The following is a 25633-nucleotide window of genomic DNA, read 5'->3' as shown; positions in this document are numbered from 1 at the left end:
TAAAATATAATGATATCATAAAATACTGTAATTTTCACTTATTTAGAGAAGGCAGATGGAGGCCAAAAGGGAGGGAGAGGAAGGGGAGTCCCAGCAGCCAGGACAGCTACTGAATTTAGTTGATAGCTCAGTGCCAACAAGAAACCAAAAGTTTCCTATCCCAAATATAAGAAGGAAAAGAGAAGAAATATCAGGAGAGAGTAACATGAGCTGCAATATTTCTGCAAGTATTTCTGAAGCTATGTGTAGCCCTAATGCCAAGGGCTATGGGTAACAACAACCCACTCTTCAGGATTCAGCAAAATAAAGACTTGCACCGGGTTACAAGGCTCTCTATCTATAGGAAAATGTGTCTAAGTAAACCACCAGCCATACAATTATTTTCTCCAGAGGGATGGGATCCATTCTGTGCATAGCAACTGCCTGCATACCCAAAGACTGAGACTCCTTTCCTTCCACTCATGGCTGTGCACCACAAGCTCAATAATGTGGATTTATGCTATTACCATCAGCATTACTTAATTCAGTATCTGACTGGATTACTTCATGTGCCTTGTCTCCTCCATTAACACCTCCTCCTCTGCAAGAGACAGCATCCACAGGATACAAAGCTTTCCTTGAAAGTTCTCCCCATACAACTTGCCCTAATTAGATTTTTTGTTTCTTTGTATGGCTCTGACTAACAATTCAAGTTAAAGTGCTTGTACCCAACATCTGCCTCCCACCATCATACACACCATGCCTTTATAGCATCAACCGAGTTTCAGACACTTCCCATCACAAGTTTTCCCACATATCAAAATGACATCTATGCACTTCCAGTTAGGAACCTGCTCAAACATCCCAAAGCTGCCATCCTCTTACAGCAGTTACAAAGTTGGTCATTAATGTATGGCAGACAGAACTGTAGCTCAAAAAAAAAAAAAAAAAGCTAAGAACAACTGCTGCAATTCTGCACCTAAGTGACGGGGAATATAGTTAAACATCTATATCAAGTCATCTGTGGTTGGCTACACTTATATTTAGACATCTTTACCAAGCCACTATATTAGTATATTACATTTTTCTGCACACTGCAGCAGGATGACAGCGTTCTTCATACTTAATTGCCTTCCCACCACATAACAAAGGAGAAAATGCCAGGTCCCAGGCTTAGCGTATCTGTCATTGCGTTGCTAGGAGTTTTCAACATAGTTTAACAGTTGGCTGCATCAGGGATTTAGTTCTGGGAATTATTTTGTCAGATATTATTTCAGGACCAGAGCTACATTCTTGAAATGTGCCAATTTATCCCCACATTGATCACGCCACTCAGTCCACCACTGGGGTCTGTAAAGCCTTCTTCAAGCAGCTTTGGAAAAGGGAATGCTTGCAGTAAAACACTGCAGACGTGAGCATGGTGAAGCCAGTTTTACCAGCTTGTATTTGCATTCAGTTTACACATGACTGTTTTAGCTAACAGCAGTGATGTAAAGAAGGTTCTGCCATCACTGAAATTGATCAATTACAGTAATTAAAAGTAGATTATACTTAAAATTCCATGCCTTACTATGTCCTGCTCAGATCACTGAATTCTAAAGGCCACTGGGTCATGTAGTCTTACATTATTAAACAAGAGACACAGAATTTCAGAGCTTTATCTCGTTTAAATGCCTGCTTCCACTTTCAGCCAGTAGTTCACGAAAATTAATTGTTGCAGAAAAGATGGTCTTGTATACAGCTCATTTGAAAACTATCTGTTTGGCTATCCCAGCATCCCACTCCACTCTTTGCAGTTCTTGCCAAGTCATTCTAGAGCCACACCTTTGGCAGAATTGAGCTAAATCTTCAAGATCTCCTTTTGTTACGATCTCAGAAATTCATGAAACTAGGTGAAAACTGGCAGGAAAAAAAAAAAAAACTGAGCACATGAAGTGCACCAGGATCTTCCAAACATCCAAATGGGTACTTTGAGGAGGTAGATTGCCTACAAAAGCTCATCCACCCACCTAGTCTTGAGGCTGTACTCTGTACTAAATTTCAGAAGCTCAAACGCAGCTCTCAATAGCAGCATGATGAAGAGCTCTTATCTGAGCGTGGGCACCTGGGGTGTTTCCAGCTGCAGGGAATTCTCTCATTTGCAAGGCTCCAAACATCTCCAAAATACCCCATGTTCCTTTGAAAATAAATCCACACATCTGCTCCCAAAAGGAACTATAGCATGGCTTGACCAAGCTATCTGAACAAGCAAAAGGACCGGTGTCATTGGGCACATTGTAAATCCATCTGCTGCAGATTCAGCCCAACACTCCATGCAATGGGATTAGACTTCACATTTCTACAAGCTTTTAATCAACCTACTAACAATAGGAATTACACATGACCAAAATCTTTGGGTCTGCATGGAACTCGCAACAAGAACAAAAAATACAGCCCAGTTTCAGGGGTTCTGAGTTCACACATCCCATTTTGGTTTACACCTAGAAAACTAGCTGGGTTTCTCACCCTGTTTAGTACTGTCCCTTCTTACACTGCTACGTATGAATGATTTTCTGTATGGCTTTGCTTTAGCCAGAATGTATTTCAGTGCAAGTAATATTTCCCAATTAGAAAAGATGCCATGCATGAGGTTTCTGGGACAATCTCATCCTACCAATTTTCTTAAATAAGGCAAGTATTCCACTAAGGATGCCACTTTCCTCTCTCCCACATTATTTTTCTTCAAACTATTTTACCTTGTTTTTCTACCCTCTCAATACCGTTTAGCCACTTAATTCCTCATCCATCACATCAATTTAGATCACTCTGAGCTGTGCAAGGCATCTCTCTCTCATTACCTTGCCTTTTCCCCACATTCTCATAAATCCCTGAGAGCAGAATGTAACAGCCTGGCTCCAGGAATGGGAACCTACACCTCTAAATCCGCATCAAATCAACTTAATTCCCCCAATTCTCAATTTGTGTTTCATAATCCTTTTCATCACATCCAGGTGGATGTGGACTGAAGCTCTACGTCCACTCAACAGCAAAACAACTTTGATTTACAGTCATGCTTTTTCAGGTTGGAATATCACAAGACTGCAGCTATGCCACAGTGTTTGTAATGAAAAAGGCACTGTTCCTACTCTGGCCAAGGTCGTATTTGTATTTTGGTGAGGTACTGGAACAGGCTGCCCAGGGAGACGATACAGTCACTATCTCTGGACATTTTCAAGAACAGGTAGATAACGCACTAAGTAACGTGGTCTGGAGCAGTTACTTATTAATTATAACTTCATAAAACACCATCAAATGCATACAACATTTTGTTAATGACTCAGCCTCTGCATAAGAAACTTCCAAGCACCTATAAGAGCAGAGGCTAGCAAACACATACCCTGAAGTAGAAGGCACTGAAATGGCAGCTTGTATTTTATTATGCCTGGGCTAAAACCAAATCCACATGCACTGAACACAGAGCCACAAACCTCACCCTCCTTGCCACATTATTCCTTATGCATCCCAGACCTGCTCATGGGGAGGAGAAGAAGCTGCCTGCACTGCACTCCCACCCACCTACAGAATCCTTTAGTAACTAATAAAAGCACTTTTGATGTCTTATGTGAAAAAACCAGCAGTGGCTGGAGCTGGGACACACAAGGGGAGCAAATCTGGAAAGGAATCCTTCACTCTGCTGGCTTTCAGGGCAATTCACTCTGATTTGCATCCGCATCAAGAATCCAAAGAGCAACAGCATCTTTACAACTAAGCTTCAATTTCCTACCAACTTCTCTGGAAATGCAACAACCACAGAATTTAATGCTAAAGAGAAATTCCTTTACCCAACATACAGCATCAAGATAAAGAGCAAAAATCTACCAGAAAGAAGAGCTAGAAGATCTTACCCCTCTTCCACTCGCCTTAAGGAAGAAACACTCACTTTCTAATGAGAAACACTCTCCTTTCAATCAATCAGGATATTTCTTCCAAATTAAGGTTATCGATTTACTTCTTTTTTGAAGTAGTGTTCAAGCACATTGCTGCAGGGCGAAGAATTTAAGTCCCAGAGAAGAAAACATTGAAAAAGAATGTTAAATGTGAAATGAATATGAAGTGCAGAGTAACTGGAGCCACACAGAACACACCAACCAGCTTAAAGGACGTACACATCACGAACAAAGACATATGATCAGAGAAAAGGGAAAATGCAGACCCAGGGAGGAAGACTGCCTGTTTACATACCTGTTTTCAAAATCAGTTCTTTGCAGGTGACAGAGAAAACATGGGTTGGAAAGGGTTTGAAATTAAGTACAGGAGTACTTACACCCAAGGGTCTGCTGGAGGGTCTGTAATGCATTATTTCACAAGACAGAAATGCTGCCACTGGTTCTCTTGTTAAAAAGGAGCTGGTATTGCATTTGTCTGAAGGTAAATCATATCATGAACTGCAGTGATCCTAGAGCTGCTACCTTTTTACTGTTACTACATTTTAGTTAAAGTTTGCCACTGTAAGTGTGCCTCACTTATAAAGCACTGTGCCAACAATTCTTTGCTGTCATAAGCACTGCAGATGGTTTACCTCCCATGTATACATTAGAGAAAGAGCTTAAGCTCTTAAGTTGTTTAAATCTGTATGGCTTGGGCACAGAAACTTTCTGTTTGTTTTACATATTAAAACATAAAAATCTGAAAGCAACACTGAATTTTTATAAAAATCCAACTCCTCTTTTCTGAAACTGTTCTGGTAAAAAGCTGTGTATTTACAACCTTGATAATGCCACCTCCTTACACAGCCTGACTGTACAACCTGATTCCAGACGGGCAGCCTTCATACAATCTTGAATTTAAGCACTAAGTATTATCACTTCTGTCATATTCTCTATAAATAAAATGGAACAATGTCAGAAGAAGATACACAGACCAGAGACAGGGATGGAATTTTAAGGGCACCACGAAAGTCTGCATTCAACAATATAAACTGGGATTTCTTAAAGTGAGGATACATAACTGCAGATTTTTTTTAGGAATTGAAAAAACAAAGTATTCTAAGAAAAAAAAAGTGTTAAAATGTCTCAAAAAAAACAAACAGCCTTTTTCATCTGCTTATGGTCCTAAAGATAAAAGGCTCTAGAGAAAAATTAAAACACATCCTAATGCCATTATAGTTGCATTTTAATAATGAATTTTCTCTGCATTGACTTGTGCCTGTATTATTTGTCCTAGTTATTCCTTGTTCTCTCTGTTATCTTAGGCTTCAAGCTCGACTTACTAAACGTTAATACATTCAGCAGTTAAAAAGCATTAATTCAGTGTCCCTTTAAGATACGTATGTTCTCTCTCCTCAAACAGTTTCTAAAATTCCAGCACTAAGTTAAGAAATGTTTTTAATAAAAGGGAGATAAACTTCCTTCTCAATCAGTCATTGAAAAACACAACACAAGAAAAAGAAAATTACAGTATTGTCTGCAGGATTTTAAAAATGCTCACTCAGAGGCATTTGCCTCTCAGTTTCAGCCACAGCAGAAACAGAATTTTGATTATTTACATAAAGCTGCGTTAGGCTGTCCTGCAACAGATGAGGAACTCATAATGCAAGCTCTGGGTCTGATCTGAAATGGGAGGCCTAATGCCATTCCTGCATGTTTGCACAGGCCTATGTTGCCTGTTACTGCTGCCAGACAGAGAGAAGCAGACCCCTAAATTAATTCCTAATTAAAACACTTATTTAGTGGTGGACTACAACAGCTTACCTCATCCACATTCTCAAAGGCATTGATGATGTCATACGGTAAACAGGACAGAAGATCAATCACAAACCACGTCTTCAGGTAGTTCATCCTTATGAGTTTGGGATCAGATATAACCTCTCCGCCAGGGCCAACAAAGGTTGTATGAAAGTTCAAAACAATGTCAACCAGAAAAATAACATCCACGACACTGTCCAGCACAAGCCAGGCAATGTTGTTCTGCTTCGTCTTGAAGGAGACGTTATATGGAACCATAATTGCTGTGTAGAAGGTTAGAATCAAGATGACCCAGTCCCAAGTGGTCTTAAAAGCACAATAATGTAGTATAATGTGCGGTGGAGTCTTTGGAGCTTCTTGCTTGTACTGAGGAAGAATATCAGATCCCAGCTGGAGAACCTGTAAGAGGAGGAAAAAAACACAAAAACGCTACTGTTTTCAATTAACGTGATCCAATTAGGGATTTCACAGATTTCTGTAAGGAGAAGCACAAAGACAGGACTGTATTCATTGGACATTCCAAGACAACCCACAGTTTCTACATTATTTGATTTATTTAGCCAGCAAGCATGTTGGTGCATAAGTCACATTAAGAAAGAGCAGAGATAGCTATAAGGAGGGCACACGAGGATAACCTTGCATAAAGGCAGGTCTCTGCAGATGTACTCATGGGAAACCAAGCCTATAGCAAGGGCAGAGAAGCTCTATGCCAACAGGTCATGGGTACCACTGCATGGGCTCATGCCCTGCAGTTACAAACGTGAAGTATTCATTCACACTTGGAAGTTTAACAAGATTAATCCTTCATATCTGGTCTCTGTTTTAAACCACTGTTCAGCAACAGCAATGCCCTATCTAGCCACACATCAGCCTTGCAGGCTGACCTCTTTCTAAAATAACACACACAACTTCTGCCCTAACTCCGTGGTAATACCATGCCTCCTGTCTGTTTTCTTCAAAAAGTTGTTGCCTTTACAAGCTCAATAACACCAGTGGGTTCTCTTTTATTTCTTGTAATTACTTCTCTTTTTTTTTTTTTTTCCATGTGACTATAACCACCTCCGTGCTCATTTTTGTAAATTGTGGCACTCGAAACACTGCAAAGGAACCAAGCCGAATTCAGTCAAGACATTCTTCTCAGCTGATCTAATTACTTCTTATCTCAGTCCAACACAAAGGAACATACAGCATGGTAATATACTGTGCTGACAACTGAAAGATTCATGTGTATTTTGGAACTAATCACACCTTTTCACTTTGGGGGGGCCTCTAGTATGCATAGGATAAAATAAGCAATTCCAGCAATCTTAAACTCATTTCAGCTCTGTGACTGCCCCATACTAATCCACCATATTTGCAGGACAGTTAGATTGCAAATAGCAGCCTCATATGCGTAAAAGCAATCAAATGCAGAATGGGCGCTCAGTGAAGAGGAGTGAATGGTTCTGAATAAATAGCACAACTAAGAATACGAACTGCAGCGTTCCAGATACAGATTCTCCATTAATTCTTTACAGCATTATTTTTAAGACGAAAAAAATTGTTACTGAGATCAGCAAGCGAAAACCTGGCTCGACTGAAAAACCTCTTCTCCAGAAATCACTAAGGGACAACAGCAGCAGCCTCTCTCGCTCTGTGGAGGATGGTGTGGTTTCCCAATATGTCTGATCTGGCTCAGTGTCATTCGGTAAGCTGGGATGCAAACCTCCCTGTGCCTACCTGTTCCCACCCTTCCTTAATGTCAGATTTAGCAGTCATATCATTTAAGGAAAATGAGCTAAGCTGATATAATGAAAAATTAACTTCCTGTTACACTAGCGACCCATTTGTTTTCTACAGAATTAGCCAAAATTGAACAAATCTATCCTGTGGTCAGAAAACCACCAGACATAAAACATGGGAAGCGGCAAGAGTGCAGCAGAGACCTCCAGGAGACCACAACTGCCCCTCTGCCATCAGCTCGGATGTAACACAAAGACATGCGCTGAGCTCCAGCCAACCAACAATGCAATGCCAAGCAGCCCAGATCCAGAAGGGCTCACCAGAGACCCTTACAGACACCAAGCCCCTCGAGAGACCCACAAACATATCAACCTCCAGGTGCTCTTTCCCAGTGTGCAATTCAAAACTCACATGCAGCACTCCTGTATCTAACCCAACAGGCATGGGGAACTCACTCGTGGATCCATGCATCCTTGCTCAGGCAAAAGCAATGCATTTCCCCAACACACTCAACCAGTGCTCTTTTCTCTTCCCATGAAACTTTCTTCAATGCCAAAATGCCAAAACACCATTTTGGCTTTGACTCAAACTGAAGATTATCTCTAGTTATATCCTCTTTCTGGCCTCACCTGCGGACAAGATTTTCACACTTCACTATCACAATACATCAGGACAGGGACTACTTTCCATGGTTTCTCCAGATCTGTTTGTTTCCTGTCTCATTCAGTGAGGCAGGAGTTGGAAACAGTAACTCACTATAAATTGAATAATAATTTTCCTTGGGCTCAAGATGAATGTGATGAACATATGCTTGATAGTTCCCTATGCCTCTGGTGGTAGAGTGCTTAGAAGATCCCATGGTACAATAAAGGCATAATTATTATTCCTAGCATAATAGCATGCTGATTTTGACATGGTGTGTGGGTGGCAAGTGGCTGAGGAGACTACTGAACTATAATGATTATTTATTTCATGCTGTGTGAATTTTTAATTTTAAACCACTAAAGAATATACAGTGTCTTGTTAGTCAACTCCATTCATCACAGACTCTCAATGGTTCTTGCTTACAACTAATATGACTGATAAGAGGCAAAGCCTACCGGGTGGCAGAAGGTGGGCAGTACCTTCTGCCAGGGGTGAGCTGTGAGGAAAATGCACCTCCTCAGATACAGAAGTATGGGAAATGGTGCCTGAACAGCGATGGCACACCTCTACCTGGGAAAAGCAACCCACCCTGCATTCCTGGCACACTTTGCCTCTAAAGCATTCTGAAGCTGCAAAATCTTGTAAGAGAGGAGACTGTGCACTCCCCCCCAAACCTATTCCCACGAACAACCTTCACCTTCACTTGAGCTTTTCCTGTTGCACGTCCTAAATCCCCTGTTGCAACTTCAATTAGTTTTTCCACTAGCTACAGTGGGTATGGTGAACCATTTCCTGTTCCACGCAACTGCTTTAGACATGTTTGAATATAGCTACCATACCTTCTCCAATCTTTTTCCAGACAAAAGCACTCATAAATATAACCAGATTTACAGAACTTGGAAATGTCATCAATTAGAAAAACAAGTGAGAATCATTCAGCAGTCAGCAAAGCTACTGGTATGGGATAATTCTTGAAAAACATCATGCTGCCAGCACCTTGAAAATTGTAGGCTTCTATTCTGATTTCATTCCACGTAAAGCTTGTGATATACAAGTCCACTTAGACAAGAAAGGAAAAACAAAACAACAACAATGAAAAAAGCATTTAAAACTGCTGCGAATTCTTAGCATCAAACTGAGGACAATCTCTCAGGCATAAGGGGGATAGGGCTGTCATATTTAGTAGCCCATATATTTTGACCACATTTTTTACCCATATAATTTTCATTACCAATGACATGAAGATGAAAGCAGTACCTCTGTTTCATCAGTTAACCTGAAGGCTTTCACTTGTTGCACCATCTGCACTGTTAAGGAGATGTTTGCAACCTGCCAAAGAGTTCATTTCATCAGTTCTGAAGAAGAAAATTATTAGCAAAATACTTCAGGAATGACTTTTTCAAGAAAGTTGAGCTTAAAGGTATATGTACAGTCAGTGTGCCTGTACAACCCCATGGATCTAGGCAGGGATGCTTCCAAAGAAGAGTACCTGGCTTCTTGAACAACCCCACTCGCCCAGAAGTGGGCACTCACAATGGTTTCTGACCCTTCATGGCGCTCAGAAACACAGAGTCTGGTTCCATGCTGCTGTGAGACAGCAAGTCGAAGACCAAACTGCACCCCAAGCTAAGCAGCAATCAGCAAACTTGGAGCTACGTTCAGAAATTAGACCTTGTAAGAGTAACCAAGAGATTGTTTCCATGATTGTCCCCCTCTACTCTGCCCTCATGAAGCCCCCGTCTGGAATACTGCATCCAGACCTAGGGTCCCCAGCATAAGAAGGATGCAGAGCTGTTGGAGTGTGACCAGAGAAAGACTATGAAGATGATCAGAGGACTGGAGCACCTCTTCAGTGAAGAAAGGCCAAGGGAGCTGGGCTCATTCAGGTTGGAGAAGAGAAGGCTCCAGGGAGACCTCATTGTGGTCTTCTTGTACCTAAACAGGTCTTATATACAGGAGGGAGACCGACTTGCTACGTAGTCTGGAAGTGAAAGGAAAATGAGGAACCATTTTAAACTGAAAGAGGGGAGATACATACATTTGGAGGAGACTGTTTACTCACAGGGCAGTGAGGCCCTGGCAGTGCAGCCCACAGAGATGTGGGCACCCCATCCCTGGAGGTGCCCAGTGCCAGGCTGGATGAGGTCCTGGGCAGCGTGAGCTGGTGGAAGGCAACCAACCCACAGAAGGGGACTGGGTGGCTTTAATGCCTATTCTAGCCCAAGCCATCAGATGACTGAAAGAGCATGACTTGTCCTGGAAATATACACTTGGCACACAGTGCTTATTAAGGAAGAGGATAGCAGAGGCTGAAAAATCAAAATCTGGAAACATCACCCTAAAAATATTATTTATTAACAGAAACGTTGTTCCTCCTCCCTCTCCCATCTCTTCCTGCCTGAAGAAGGAATGTGTCTGTCCCACTTACTTCAGCCAGGCGGGAATGCTTGTGCACCACCTCAGCTTTGTTCATCGGCGTCAGCTGCTGCAGCACGCTCCGGCTGTTCGTCAGGGCCCGCGTCAACCGTGCAAACTTCGTCCAGCCTGCAGGGAAGAAAAAAATACGGTCACAAGCACTTACACCCCATTCAACATGAGTAAATCTCCTATGCGTTCACTGATATTAAGTCTCAGACTTGGGTAGTTTCTCTAAATTGCTGCACAGAGCAAGTTCTGGCTCCAGGCTCCACAACGTTGCAGAAGAGCAAGAATACCACTGCTTCAAGGCAAACATAAGTAAACCTGAGTAAAATCAAAATGCTCTGGCTTGTTCTCTCTTCTAGCTTTTGGAGACACTGTGATAGAGGAATCGCACTGCGCTTTCAGCCTTCTGGGGAGTTACTCGGTTGCTACAAACTAATTATTAAGCACTGAATTTACCACATCTGTAAACCCTGCAGAAGTGAAATCCTCCCCAGCCACCAACTGGTGCATTCCTCCAGCCAGAAGCTGGATCCTTAAGTTGTTACTGCTCCTTGATCTGATTATTGATACAATTCAGGGACATAATAAATAAATAATTAAAAAAAAAAAATCAGCCAAATCCAGGGGTGCATGTTTCAAAGTAGAAAAACTGTAAGACTTTACGGACAGATGAAGCGCTAGATTTTAAATTGCACTAAGCAATACATTTAGCTGTTAAACTAATGATAAACAGCTGCTCTAATGGTCGCTTGAGACCTTCACACTGGGGAACGTTTTTCTGCAGAGTTCAGAAAGGAGCAATCGGTGTTTAGAAGTGACAGCAGCGCAGAGCCAGGAGCGTGCCACTAAGTCACTGCTTTTGGACAAATGCCCGTATGTGACAGCTGGCACAGGTGCGTCATTGGATGAGGCAGAGCAACGGGAGCAAAGGAAAAGCGAGGGGGTTCAACAGCACAGCACTGCAGCGTTAAGCAGGAAAACTGAAAATTCAGATGTCTGCAGGAATGAAACACCTCCCCATGAGCAAAGGAGTTTTTAGTTTGTGTCTTTAATCCTGTTTTGATATAATGTTATTTTGAAGTGGTTTTACCAACACTTGTGCAACGCTCAGTTCAGCCAGGCATAACCTGCTATCTTACCTCAAAAGCGTGCATAAAATATCAAACATGTTATGGATAGGAAATGGTTTTGGTGAAAGCTATATTTTTACTTAACTTGAATGCTGAGCAGGTGAAAATTAGAGAGAGTGTCAGATATGAGAAAGGAAACACAATATTTCTATACTAGCTTGGTTTATGCTTAAATGCCTCTTCTGACAGCAGTCTAGGGCTGGCAATGATAGGAGATGGTCTCTGGTACTAACTTGCATCCCTTTCCTATGACGCACCACAAAAATCTGTGTTCTCAAAATATCTCTCCTCTTACAAAAGCAAAACTACTAAGAAATCCCTGGTCATCATCTTATATAAGAAAAAAACACCACATGTTCAGAAAGCCTGGGAAGGTCTCCCACAGACACCACGACGAGTTGGGGAAGCTATATAATACAGGTACCAAATGACAGGGACCCTTCAACTGTAAAAAATAAAAAGCATGGAAGAACGTTGTCTTTCTCAAGTATTTCTTTTCCACCTCGATGAAATCATCATTGTCATGAGAATGAAGAAAGCCACACATTTTAGCATACAAGTTTACTATTCTGCTCATTTGGCCTGATCTCTTCTTTTGAAGGTGTAAAGTATTTCATAGTGTCTTTTCTCCACCAAGACCAAAGCTCTGTGTTGGGCTACAGAAGAGTTTTCACAAAAACCCTTCCAACCTCATTTGGAGACTCCACATTTTTATATTTCTTTCTGTTCCATGAGAGCCACGACTCTGGAGATTAGAAGCAATAATACGCTAACATGACTTTTTTGTAACTCAGCACGAAGTCCATCATCGTTCTACACACTTCAACTTCTCTCTCTGCAAAAGCGTTAAAAAGCAGCAAGTTCCTTTGTTTCCTATTTACAGCCCAAGAGCAAAATACAGCGACAGAAAGATGCTAGGGTATGAGTAGGAAGGTGAAAATGTATACACACTGCCTTGCGTCTGAAATAATCGGTACAGGGTACATCTCTGTGTTCCTTGACCTTGAAATAAATTAGCTAAGTTCAGAATTATATTTAAAACCAATGTGTATGTTTAAATAGATCAGGTAACAATTTGCATAGCTGCCTACTGCTGTCAATGTTTCTTCAAATGATTCCTTCCTATCTTTTCCTCTAGAGACTGTTAAAATGAATGATAATTTTATCGCATATATTAGCGACTGCCTGTCCTCACTGATATTCTCAGTCTGCAAGGAGAAAAAGAGTGGCACAAACAAGTGCCGTAAGAAGGAGAAAAAAAAAAAACAAAAAAAACCACAACACTTCTGATTCTCTCTTCAACTCAACTGGATTGTGTCTTTCTTACATGGCTCCACTTGAAAAATAATACCCTGAACCTGCATCACTGTACTCAAATTCTTAGGAACAAAGGCAACATGGCACCAGATTATATCAGCAGCTGCTTCTCCTTGAAGGAAGCCAAGCTGGGTATTTCAGAGGAAGATGTAAACCACCCCAGACAGAAAATTCTGGAATAGCATACATAAAATAATTGTTTCACTTCGTTTTTATTGATTACTTTCTGATTCACTGACAAAAAGAGAACTTACAACCTGCTTTTAAGAAACCTCATGATTTGCATTCATTCTCGTGATTCAAAACAAGTGCTGATTCTCACACAGAAACCCTACTGGGTTACCTCACTGATGGTGCCCATTACTAAAATTGAAATTCTCACACTGCCAAGAAATCAAAGACGCAGGTTAGACAACAGTATTCACATTAAAACAGGACTTAAATAAGACAAGCATGCTGATAAACATCAACCAAACTAGGCTCTGCCTTGGCCAAGCTGTACGTTGTCCTTCCAAGCACATAACTTTCTTTCCTCTTCCATGGTTTCTGTCACAGTACAATGCTTTTTATCAGCAAAATATTCTTCAGGTCTCTTGCTCTAATTAGGATCACTGATTTGACAGTCCTTTGGAGCTAACTGCAGCAGGCATGGTTTGGTGGCACACCTGAAATAATGGCTGAGACAAAGATTTCTTAAAAGAAATTAATTTTCCTTTTTTCATCCTTAAAGAATTGATACGTCTTTCAAACTTGAGCCAATACAACATAAATTGAAGCTGTCAGCACTGTGTCAGGATGCTTGAGAGAACATAGGAACACAGAAGGGAAGTAGGCACTGGGTCAAGTGAAGCAGGCAGAGAACCCAAACACTTCCTGGACTTGGTGGAGAACAGCTTTCCAGATGTTTCAGGTTGCTCTCTCAACCACTCCGTAGGTGCATGAACTACTTGAGAACTGCTGCAGAGCTAAAGTGGGAAATAGCATTTCCAGTTTTCTTGTTAATGACTCCATATGCAGAGATGGCATCTTGTATATAAGTTTACCACACCAGAGTTTTTCCTACCACCCCTCAAGAGTCAGAAAGTCCAAGTTTAACTGAAACAACTAACTCATTATAGTAGGTTCCTTTTCAGCAGTTACTGCTCCAACAGAAGTATTATTATGCCCATACATCTTTATTCCTGAGACCTGAATCACTTGTGTTTTATATTGGACAGCCAGGATGGGAACAGCCCTGCTTTTCTAACAGCTCTACCACAAGCAGCACTAGACGTTTGCCCTGTGTTCACAGACCTTCTGTGAACTTCACTCTTGCACTGCCATAGGGACCTCTATCCCTGCCCTTCTGGTCACCATTCTTCTTCCCACTAATAGACCACAGAGCTGGATCTGACACAAACACTCTTGTCCATCTCCAACTTCAGTTAACTTCAGTTCCCATTTTATACTGCCCTCTCCGAGTCTGAAGAAAAGTCATCCAGGACAAAGATGCTGCTGTGGAATACAGCAGAGAATAAAAAGAGTAAAAGCTATCTAAAGAAAGCCCAATAAGGAGGCTTCCTCAAGCACCCAGTCCCAAAATGGGTGGCTCAAGATGAAGAAACAGTCTTCCTTTCAGGTGGTTTTCTTCAGAAGTGATGGAATACAATCACAGAATGGTTTGGGTTGGAAGGAACTTGCAAGATCTTCCTATACAGACCTCAGCCATCAATACACATGTCCATTGCCTTCAGAAATAATATTTACAAATATGAGTATCTGCAAGTGAGAAAACCTTTCCATTTCCCCTCCTACTGTAATTAGGAGTTCGTCGTATTTGCGTACAGGTTCAAATATGGATTCAGCCACCCATCTAACACATACACTGAAAAAATTGTTACAATCTCCAGTTCATAAACTATATTACATTATTTTAAAGCTAAATCCATACACCAGAGTTTATGAAGAGTTTAAAATCTCAAGGGAAGATATTAACATTGTTTATAGTGCACTTGCTTAGAAAAATCTAGGCATGACTATTTCCCCCCTAATAAAACATAAGCGTAGCTCTACTGGGTTTCAATTAACCTTTTAGTCAGGGTTTGCCTGATCTCAAAAGGAACAGAAATAATGAAGGCTTTTAAATCAGTGTTTCATGAAACTATCCAATACCTCAGACTACAGTGAGAACACCTGGGTTAACAATGATATTCTATGTAAAAAACAAAGAGTAATGACAGCAATGCTCATGTGGATTCCTGCCTGAAGGAGTGTTACAACTCCAGACCATGGAAAGGTCATTATTCACCCCTTGCTATGTAGCATGAAACACTTAACACACAGAGTGTTTAAATCATATATACCCATTGACTTATCCACAAAAGCAAGGAGCTAGCACCACTCATTTAGGTAGTTTGGATGTCAATTGATAATATGGCTCATCCTCGTGCATCAGAACTTAGCATCTACAAATCTCTATTATTTATAGACGTTCAGACAGCAAGGTCATTGCAATGGCTGGCTATTTGCTCTTTACTGCAGGTAAAATATGGCTGGAAGAGCTCACTCTCTCATCAGAAAACTTCGTCATCCTGCTGTTGCTTTGTTCAAGATAGAGAGATAAATGGGATTCCTGAATAAATAGAATAATAGTCAAACAAAGCTCAATCACTCCCATGATGCAGTAAAACTATTCATGAGCCGAAGAACCACACCAGCTATGCAAATGTAATTCAAAATATTAGGATAAATTTTCCTACTTGAAATTCTGTGCATTCCACTGTCTGACAGTGAACTGCACTCTTGGGATAATTTTTACACCTGACCTCTTATCTGCATCAATTCTGCATTCCCAGTTAGCATCCACCCACTAAAACTACTAGGGAGCTCAAAATGGATAAGGAATCACCAGGTAATCTTCAGCATACCATTTCAGTGTTCTGAGCTTCAGTCTCCTCTCCATGAAACGCAGCAACGCTAATGATCTACTGGTAAGATTTATATATTGTTAGGTTACATTTGGTACACAACGTATTTGTGTAATTCATTCTGACATAGCTGCAAATTTACAGTGCACAATTACTTAAATTTCATGTTTCTGCAACTAAGCTAAACTTTATTCGCACGCACATAGGGCCACCAAGGACTTATATCCCGTAACTGTATTTAAAAAAATGTAATTTTAGGAGGGGAAAAAAAAAAAAAAAGCCTGAATACTGTAAATATCAGCCAACTAGCTTTTAGTTTATCTGAGAGCAAAATGGTCAATGAAATATACTGGACAAAAGATCAGGCTCAAGAGAAGGTCATCAATGAGAAATTAAAATGCAATATAAGCAGAGCAGACAGGGATTGGAAGGGACAACAATTACATACATGCATGAGAAATTATGGATTTTGAAACGGTCTTGGAAAGCTCAAAACGTACAGGGAAAAAAAAAAAAAGCCTTCTCTGGCCGGATTTACTTCAATAATTATAATGTTTTTAAAGAATTTCCAGACATGATCAAAAGGCTTTCTTTACTCATATGCAGAAAGGGCAAAGAGGAAGAACAAGTAAATAGAAGGAGCCTTGTTTGATCTCAGCACCACACAAAATGACAAAAAAGCTAATCTGACTTTCAATACATCTAATAAAGGCAAAAAGAAAAGGAATATTAGGAATGGCTGTCAGTATGGAATGATGTACAATGCCCAGCAACGTTAATTTCATTATTTATTTGCTAAGAGTATAAATTTGCTTTCAGAGAGATGGTCAATTGCCTTGCCCAAGCTGGAGGCCAAACGCATCAGCCAAATGGAGCCACAGAACAAGGATGATTCTCCCAGATCCTCCTATATGGCAATCACTGGTGACTTGACATTGCGTGACACTCCTGACAAAATATTAAGGGCATGCAGTTCAGTAAATCTCAGATTAAATGGATAAAGAACTTGTTACCTGCCAGATATTAAAGGAGGAGTAGTTAGAAAGTTAGCAAAAAAAGTAAGCAGTAAAAAGTTATTATTGAAAGCATTTCTGACCCAAGTGGGCAGGTCTTCTTCTATAAGGTCTATGGCTTGAAAGTCACTGACAAAATGTCAGACAACAGAAACATTAGAGAAATGTTCATCAGGATGATGTGCTAGATAACTAGGACTGGGCCAATACAGTGTGTTTTACATTGACATCAGGTATGTAGATGAAAAGAGACGCAAACTGTATTTACAGCAGGGAAAGGAAAACTTCCCTAGCAAGAGCAGTTCTTAAAGGATCCAGAGATCTTAGTCTTGTTAGTTCCATATGTGGTTTGCTCTGCCAAAAAGTTACCTTCTCTTGAAAAATACAATAGAGCTAAACTTAGAAAGGATGAGCAATAGAAAACATTGAACTCACCTAGCTTCAACATATAATCAGCTACAGAAATGTATTTCAGACCCAGTAAGCTTAAATCCATGCTACCAGCTTCATCCCCACTGCTGCTAACAAGCTGGATTAAATGCAGCTGAAACACTGGTATCTGCCATCACCAGACCTCCAAATTCAGGCCAGATAAAGCTTTAAAGAGCACAGCTCATTTATTTTATCTAAAGGAGGCTGAGGGATGGCTTGATTACATCTGCAAGTGCCTTAATGAAACTTTTTTTTTTTTTTAGTACAGTAGAATAAGTGTTTAAGAAGATGCCACTGCAAGAAGCTGAAGCCAGGTTAATTTAAATAAAACACTCCCTTTAAAGCCATAAGTGTAACAAATTGAGAAAAATATGAAATGCAGAGGATTCTGTTCAGAGTTCTAAATCAGTACTGGACTTTGAAAAGGATGGTTTAGTTCAGGGTTAAGCAAAAGATTAGCTTACAGAAACATAATGGCCTTTGATATACACATTAGAATCTTAAAAACCTTAACTCTACTGCATTTGCAGTTATTATTTTATATAAGGCTTATAAATGTTCAATTTTCAACATAAAATGTATCCAAATACAAAGTGTTACTTCTATAAAGATCAACTTGCAGTTTAATTCAATCTCTCACAGGGCTACATTTGATTTCAATTGAGATTTTTTTTTTCATTACACATTTTATTTGTAGAAATTTACAGACATTTAATATTCTTCCTGGGCTGTTAAAAGAGCACACACAGACCTCAAAATACAATATCAGATTCAGAAATGTACTTGATTTCTGTGAAGGAAATCAAATAGCACTGGATATGGAAATTCTCCACTCTTCATCACAGTGGCAAAGCAAGAACAGGGGCCAGTTTACCACTAACACATCACCAAAGACACTAATGGGGACATCGGTACTACAGGAACAGAATGAGGGCACCTCAGAAGGTCTTCCTACTTATTAGAAAGCTGTGTACTTCCAACATAGATGGTTTCAAACACCGAGAGTCTGTATATTAGCACAATTCCTATGCATTGTCTACTCTTCCCATCGGAAGTCCCCTTAGAGTCCAGGCAAATGACCGCTTCTGTGTCATCCTGCACAAAATCCTTTCACGTGGGCTAGATGGTCCCAAGAGAGAACAGACAGCTAGAGGTAACCACCTTGGGGCCTGAAGACACTTAGGGATGAAACCCTGAAGATCAGAGCAATGGGAAACAGCAGCAGAACAAACTGTATTTGGTTCTATGAAGCACCAAAACCCCATAATTACAACCATGGTAAAGTGCAGTGAACACACAGAGAGGATATCCAAATTGTGACCTATTAAATTACTGTTATGGATTACTGTCAAGGTGATGTATTCAACAAGGTACATTGTGCTTCAGCTAAAGGTAGAAACCTCATTTTCATGCTCTAATCCCTCCACCCACTTCTTCTATTATCACTAGGATTGATACCCCCTCAAGGAAAAATTTCCCATGTGCAACTAGTTATATATGCTTAATAACCAGCACTTATTAAAGATAAAAAAGGATCAGAATTATAGGCTTAGCAAGGATTAGCAAGCGTGTAAGTGCGTATTTCTGCAACTGGCACACTTTTTATAGCCCTGTCACACTCTGAGATACAGTTGTATCATTATATGAAGTTATATAACCATAAAGAGTTACATCACTAGAAGCAGTAGAGCATTGTCCCAGACAGTCTTGATTATCAAAGTCTGGCAGTACCATGAAAAAAACCCTTTAGGATACTGCTGTGCCATCTCCAGATCCCATCTGTTAAGGGCACGCAGTCCAGAGCTGTAGGAGCCTCATTAGCACATTGTTGCACCCTAATCAAAGGTTCCATCTCCATCAGTATTCACAGGAACTTCCCAGCCAATTGCAGCTGCAGAAAAACTTGATACTTCTTTCAAAAGAGACTCAAAACAACCAGTGAGAATCCCAGGCAAGCAAACTTTTAACTTTACCTGAAGGCCATGTTTTTCTTTCACTGGTGATAACAATGGAAAAAAAGCTATTGTGTAACTAGGTTGCACTTCACCATAACCTAAAAAAAAATTCCAGCCTTCTTCCTTCCTTAAACTTTCAGTTTAATATCATCTACAGTATTCTTGGCTTTAAACTGTGTTAAAATTTTAAGTGGACCAATTTGCCCTCCTAACAGGGCCTAGAAAAATGGCTTTTTTTTTTTTTTTTTTTTTTATGACAAATAAACATAAGATTATTACCACTGTGTGCCTTTGGAGGGGCTGAATGCTTTCAGATGCTTTGAAAAGGCCACTAGGTAAAGGCAGAATAAGAGCACAGCAAGCTGGTAAAAGCATCCAACTGTGACCCTAGAATGGTACAAACATAAAAGAGAAGATTCTTTGGGTTTTATGCTCTGGAAGAAAATACCTTCATATGCTTGTAATGGCCTTCCACCTCTGCTGTGTAAGGCGTTCAGTCCGGACACCTGGAGAGCTGGTTCTTCACCACCACAGATATGACCTATTATGACCTATTGCCCAGTACTGAATCCAGATCAGATAAATGTTCATATTACCAAAGAGGTACAAGGAAAGAAAAAGCAGACAAAACACAGCACAGCTCTTTCAGTGGCAAATAATGGATTGTCCTGGTGACCACCATCACGCCTGCCCCACCTCCCTGCCCCATCACTAGTCTTCTCACCTCTCCTTCCATGCTGCCACCGATTACAATTCACGTAGCCACCAACACACAAGCCTACAAACCATCAAACAAGTCAACAGATCGCTCTTGTCCCTTCTCTCTGCACCTACACAACTGCTGGTGGCACCTTCATCCAAGAGTAAACACACCCTGTGTATCACTGATGTCTCCTTCTGTTATCACTGCCTTAACCACTTCTACATGAGATGCTGGTTTTGCGGACTTTGAATCACTGAATCATAGAATATCCCAAGTTGGAAGGGACCCACAAGGATCACTGAGCCCAACCCGTGGCTCCACACAGGACCACCCAAAACCCAAACCCTATGTCTGAGGACAGCATGCAAGCATTTCCTGAACACTGGCAGCTCAGGGCTGTGCCCACTACCCTGGGCAGCCTGCTCCATTCCCACTGGCCTTTCCCTCACCCCCAGCTGCCCTCCCCTGACACAGCTCCATGCCGTTCCCTTGAGCCCTGTTGCTGTCACAAAGAGCAAAGCTCAGTGGTGTGTCTCTGCTCCCTGTGAGGAGCTGCAGACCACCAAGAGGCCTCCCTTCAGCCTATTAATTAGGCTTTCACAGTCAGACTCTTCCCAGTTATGAGGATACAACTACTTTTTGGTCACTGTTAACACCGCTTATTAAATACTGGCTAAAACACTGCTTGGGTGTTTCAGTCTTGTCTTCATTTTCTGTAACTCTATAGAGGCGTATGCATGCTCCTGGAGGGGTGGAGGGAGAATCAGAAGGAATCCAAGGCGCTTAACATCTCTGTGTCAGTGGGATTAGCAGAATAACAAATAAACTGCTCTGTGTTTTATAACAGTATCCCACATGATAGGTCAGGAAAATAAGTCCGTCACATTCTCACTGTTGTACTCACTGTATGCTCAGAAAATTGAGGTTTCTGATCTCTGACAATGTATTTTACCTGAGGAGGGTAACTTTTAAATACTCCCTTTCTCCAGTCATGCTTTTTCAGTCCCATAATCTTCAACAGCTTTCTGGACAGCAATAAATTCACAGCCTGCTGGGTGACCTGGAACATTTTTCCCCTTTTGCTCCCTCCTGCAAGCACAGCCCCTTCCTCCTGCTCCTGTTCCTGCTCCTCCTCCTCCTCCCTTTTTTCTGACAGCATGAGCACAGCCAAATGTGAGCACACAGGTAAGCAGACACCCACCATCTGTCACAGTGCCCCAGCCCTCTCCAACTCCCTTCCCTACCACAGGGCCAGTCCATGTGATATCAACTATATTTTTTGTGCTGTGCCTTTCAGCAGTCGTGGTTTTGAGACTATGTTGGGCAAAAATCCCACCTCTGCCTTGCAAGGTGGGTGTAGGATATTCTGCAGTAAGATGAATATTTTGGTTTAATGTCCTGTTCTCACAAACAGGACAAGCTCCCCAACACCTCTGAACATGTCTGCATCCTTATTATGGAGGCACCACTGCTGGTTCCCCAAAACAGCAGCTGCCCAAGAAAGGAGGGCATCACACACCAACTGTTTTGCAGCCACAAGTGTGGCCAGCAAGCACAACCATTTATTGACATGCAGACATCCTGCAGCAGAGCTACACCCACTGTAATGATTTAAATACCAAATCCTTGTACCTCCAAGGAGTGTGATACACTGAAGCTTTACAACAAAGCAACGTACATTCAAACAGGGCAGAATGCATTGGTATGGGGAGATTATTGCATAATGGCATCAATATTTTATTTCTGTTGAATTTTTTATCTCAAATTTACTGCTCCCATAAGTAATAGACAGTAACTCATCTGCACCATAGTTACTTATGTATTATGTATTGCATGGTCCTGGCAGAATTTCCAAAGGAAAATCTTTTTTTTTTTTTCTTTTTTAAATAGCCCTTCCAATGACAAATCCCAGCACTTAACAGCACAATCCTATCAAAAAACCTTTTTACAAAAGTTGAAAATTTCTCCCCTAAATTGTAATGTATATGTTTACCAATCTCATAATTCAAAAAGAAAGTGGCCTGACAGCTTCTAAGCACATTGTAATGTTATCTGCAAGGACAATGAATTATGCATATCTCACAGCACTACCTCTGACAAAACAAGGCTGTGATCCCAGTGCAGTGGGATCCTGCTGATCCACCCAGTTGAAATGCAAACTGTACTGCAACGGTGCTGCTTTTCCAGCAGTGAAATGTTGTTAATATTTGAATATGATATTTTAATATATTGTCAATATAAAAGAAACTCTAATTTATGCAAAAATAGAAGAAAATACGCATAAGGAGAAGAAAACAGTCAGGTCAGTGGTTTGTAATTATGGAGTTTGCTGGACGTATTGATCAATGTTAATCAATGCTGTAATCAGAGTTCTCCAAGGAAATTCTTAAGGCTCTAATTGTATGCCTTAAAGACAGATGTAGCTGTACTGTTTGTTGTTTATTTTGTTTGGTTGTTGCTTTTTTGTTTTGTTTTTGAAGTACAACTTCTACAGAAGTAAGAGCTCTTTAAACATGCAGTCAAACCTCTCTGGCTGCTGATGACAATATTTTGCAATGTTCATAGTTGATACTTGACACTGTAACTAATGGTTCCCCTCACTGGAGACTCACAGCATTAGACTCATTACTTACTTTGCAGCTATTGCTCTTTCCCATAGGAACACATATTGTTTCCATAATGGATGCCAGGTGGATTCTGCTCTTCCTCAACCACAAGATGGGGAGCGGATGAACTCAGCATCCGCAGAACATCTCTCCCTACCCAGAGAACAAACCTCCCAGGCTGAGAACCCAAAGGAACATTTGCAGGATACCAACTGAATTGTAGAAGCAGTAAAACTTATGCTGGCTGAGAAGGTTCTCCTATATCTGGATCTTATAACTCACAGATAATACTCTGTAGGCAAAAAAAAAAAGTCTTATTTTTAGGTGTTAGAACAAAGAGAGGCTTTTCAAGTATGACTTTCTCAATCTACATTTCAGTTACCCAAGCATGTGTTACCTACATATCATCAGAAAGCAACTTAAATTGTTTGCATTCAAATGACAAGAGTTTTATCCTAAAGGCAGCATCTCAAAGGGCACATGGCTCTCAGTGAGAAATCAAGCCTTCTACAAGCACAAAGAGAAAAACAGAGCAAGGAATTCATTACTAGAAGACAACTTCCTAGAGAAAATGGGGTAAGGATTCCACCGTAAGAATGTCCTTGCTTATGGGAGCACACATTCTTTTATCCAGAGCAATATACATAAGACACCAGTCATGCATCTTACAATCAGAGCACAGAACGTTGCCAGATCCTCTGCACCTTTTCGCCCACCAATTTTCTCTGTTCAACATGGGTCATCAGGTGATGAGAGCATTGCATGCCTCAGCAACCATCACCAGCAAGAGCTATCAAAAACAAGCAGAACATCCACTGCCATACAGACATCATGGCTGGTCAGCAAAAAGATACCCAGATGGGCTGTTTGTTCTGCATCTCAGCTCCAATAACAAGAAAGGGAGGTAAGACCAACACTTCAAAGCAAATAAGTTGACATTTTTGATAAATAGAAAACAGAAGTTTTGTAGAAGGTCTCCCAAAGCAACATAGTATTACAGTAACTAAAAATCATGCCACTTTTAGCAAATACTAGCCATGGTGAAGAAAAATTGATATTACAAAGTTAAAAGGTTTGCAGCTCTGGCGAAACATTGTTAGGGAATATTCTGCTCACAATGATTTACTTTTCAATTCTAATCAATCATTTCCAAAAACGGCATCTAAACTCTGACATGTCACAAAACAATTCTGAAAGCACGATTCAGATCACAGCCATGAGACATGACTAAGTCTGAACATGTACTTAACCAATTACAAAAACAAAACAAAATAGTGTATTTCATATTTACCTTTTGTTGAATCGTCTTCTATTGGTTGCTTGAACAAAGTGATATCCTTAAAAGTGCACAGGAACAAAACCACTTTTTCATGCTCATTTCTTATAGGAGCAATTTGCATGTAGAACCAAACTGGGGTTCCTGTAGAAAAGGTGACAAAAAGGTGACATTGGACTGTGGTGTAGCACAATCTTCCCCCAGCCTGTCCATAGGATAATTTATAAATCATATAAAACACATGTAGTAATACCAAGATGTGATCCTAAACTACACATACCAGATATTTCATTTTACCTCCTCAAAGGAAAACAACCTATTCTCATTCTTAAATTTGAATGGGGGTGATGCTACCAATCTAACTAGTCCATAACAAGAGACAGAACTTGCTCTTGGTCTTCCCCACCATGTCTCTGTGCAGGATAGCCAGGTAAGAAAAAAAAAAAAACAGACTGAGGACATCTTTGAATGCTTCTTCACATAATATGAAGCTACCAAAACCAAAACTGATGGAGTACACTGCCAAATGCTTTTGAAATGTCATAGAACCGTTAAAGTTGGAAAAGAACAATAACATCATACAGTTCAACCTAACCCATACCCACCACATTTCCCATTGACCATGTCCCTCAGTGCCACATCTCCACAGTTTTTTTTAACACCTCCAGGGGTGGTGACTCCACTGCCTCACTGAGCAGCCTGTGCCAACATTTCACCACTCTTCCCGAGAAGAAATTTTTCCTTGTATCTGATCTGAATGGCTAATATCCAACTTGATGCTACTCTGTTATTTAAGAGAACTCAAACTAATTCAGGCATCTAAATGCCCTAACTAGACAAATAAGCAGATTTGATTTCCTGTTTATAGTGACATCCTCCATTTTCTCATTGCGACAGGCTCCACGAGTACATGCAGATCTGCTCTGCAAATGGGCAAAACCCTAAAAGACTTCAAACATTCGTTGAGAAGTTCCCTGTTCATCTGCAAAGACATGAGTGTCAGAGCTGCATGCCACCAGACAAAACTCCAAGCCCACATGTTCCCAGCTTTACGACACCTCCACTTGCTGCCCAACGAATGCCTTCACAGTCAGCTTTCGGATTTGATGTGCTTTCAGTCAGGTGATATAATGGCTTTTCTCCTAAGCTGTCTGAATGCCAGCCTGAGCGCTGGCACGCTGAAACAAGCTGCTCACTCCCTGACATCCCAGGGCATTGCTGGCCCCTCCAAATCTCCTCTAGTATACCATATCCATCTGGGAGCTGTGCCAGGAACCGAGTGATGGACACCCAGAGGGCAACAAAACCCACTCAGAACAGGACTGCTGTAGAGAAAGTCAAAATCCACAAGGGTTCATGGTAAAACTCAGCACTGCTCTATTGGGATTAAAGCAATAACTCAATGACAGCAAACTGGAGAGGTGAGTGAGACAGGAGACTGCTTTTGGTGGTAATTCCAGAGCCATTATGCTGATTACTTGGCTCTTTCTATTCCCAGTGGCTAACCCAAGATAAAACGCTCTTTTCATATATTCTAAGAAAGAGTGCTGCAGATCTCTGGAGTGATGCTGTGCTTTCATTTTTACCTGGCAACTCAACAGCACCCTTTGAAAAGCTCCAAAAGTAGGCAAAATAACCTGTACAACAGCACTGCTAAAAATCAAAGACAGAGGCAAGGTAGGTAGTGCTGTAGAAAATGCAATCTGGGCAGGAGCTCAAAAGCAGGCAAGGCAGTTTCCCAAGTGTTACATGTATACATGTACATGCCTACACTGCTGCTGAATAGCTAGGTGGGTAGAGCT

General features: G+C 40.9%; 1 protein-coding gene across 1 annotated transcript in view; it reads right to left on the bottom strand.

The window, feature by feature from the left end:
• The window catches only part of KCNH5 (potassium voltage-gated channel subfamily H member 5), a 141906-nt gene that overhangs the window by 94095 nt on the left and 22178 nt on the right, over positions 1-25633 (bottom strand). Inside the window, exons 4-6 of the mRNA XM_042866255.1 lie at positions 23847-23975; positions 10498-10613; positions 5709-6101 (exon numbers count right to left, since the gene is read on the bottom strand). Of these exons, the coding sequence (XP_042722189.1) occupies positions 5709-6101; positions 10498-10613; positions 23847-23975 (638 nt within the window). The remainder of the gene's footprint in view (positions 1-5708; positions 6102-10497; positions 10614-23846; positions 23976-25633) is intronic.

This window comes from Lagopus leucura, unplaced genomic scaffold (genome assembly GCF_019238085.1).
Source record: "Lagopus leucura isolate 7727_CA_CO unplaced genomic scaffold, USGS_WTPT01 Super-Scaffold_1, whole genome shotgun sequence".
NCBI lineage: Eukaryota > Metazoa > Chordata > Aves > Galliformes > Phasianidae > Lagopus > Lagopus leucura.
The sequence above is the reverse complement of the archived record's forward strand: the minus strand, read 5'-3'. Positions and strand labels throughout refer to the sequence as shown.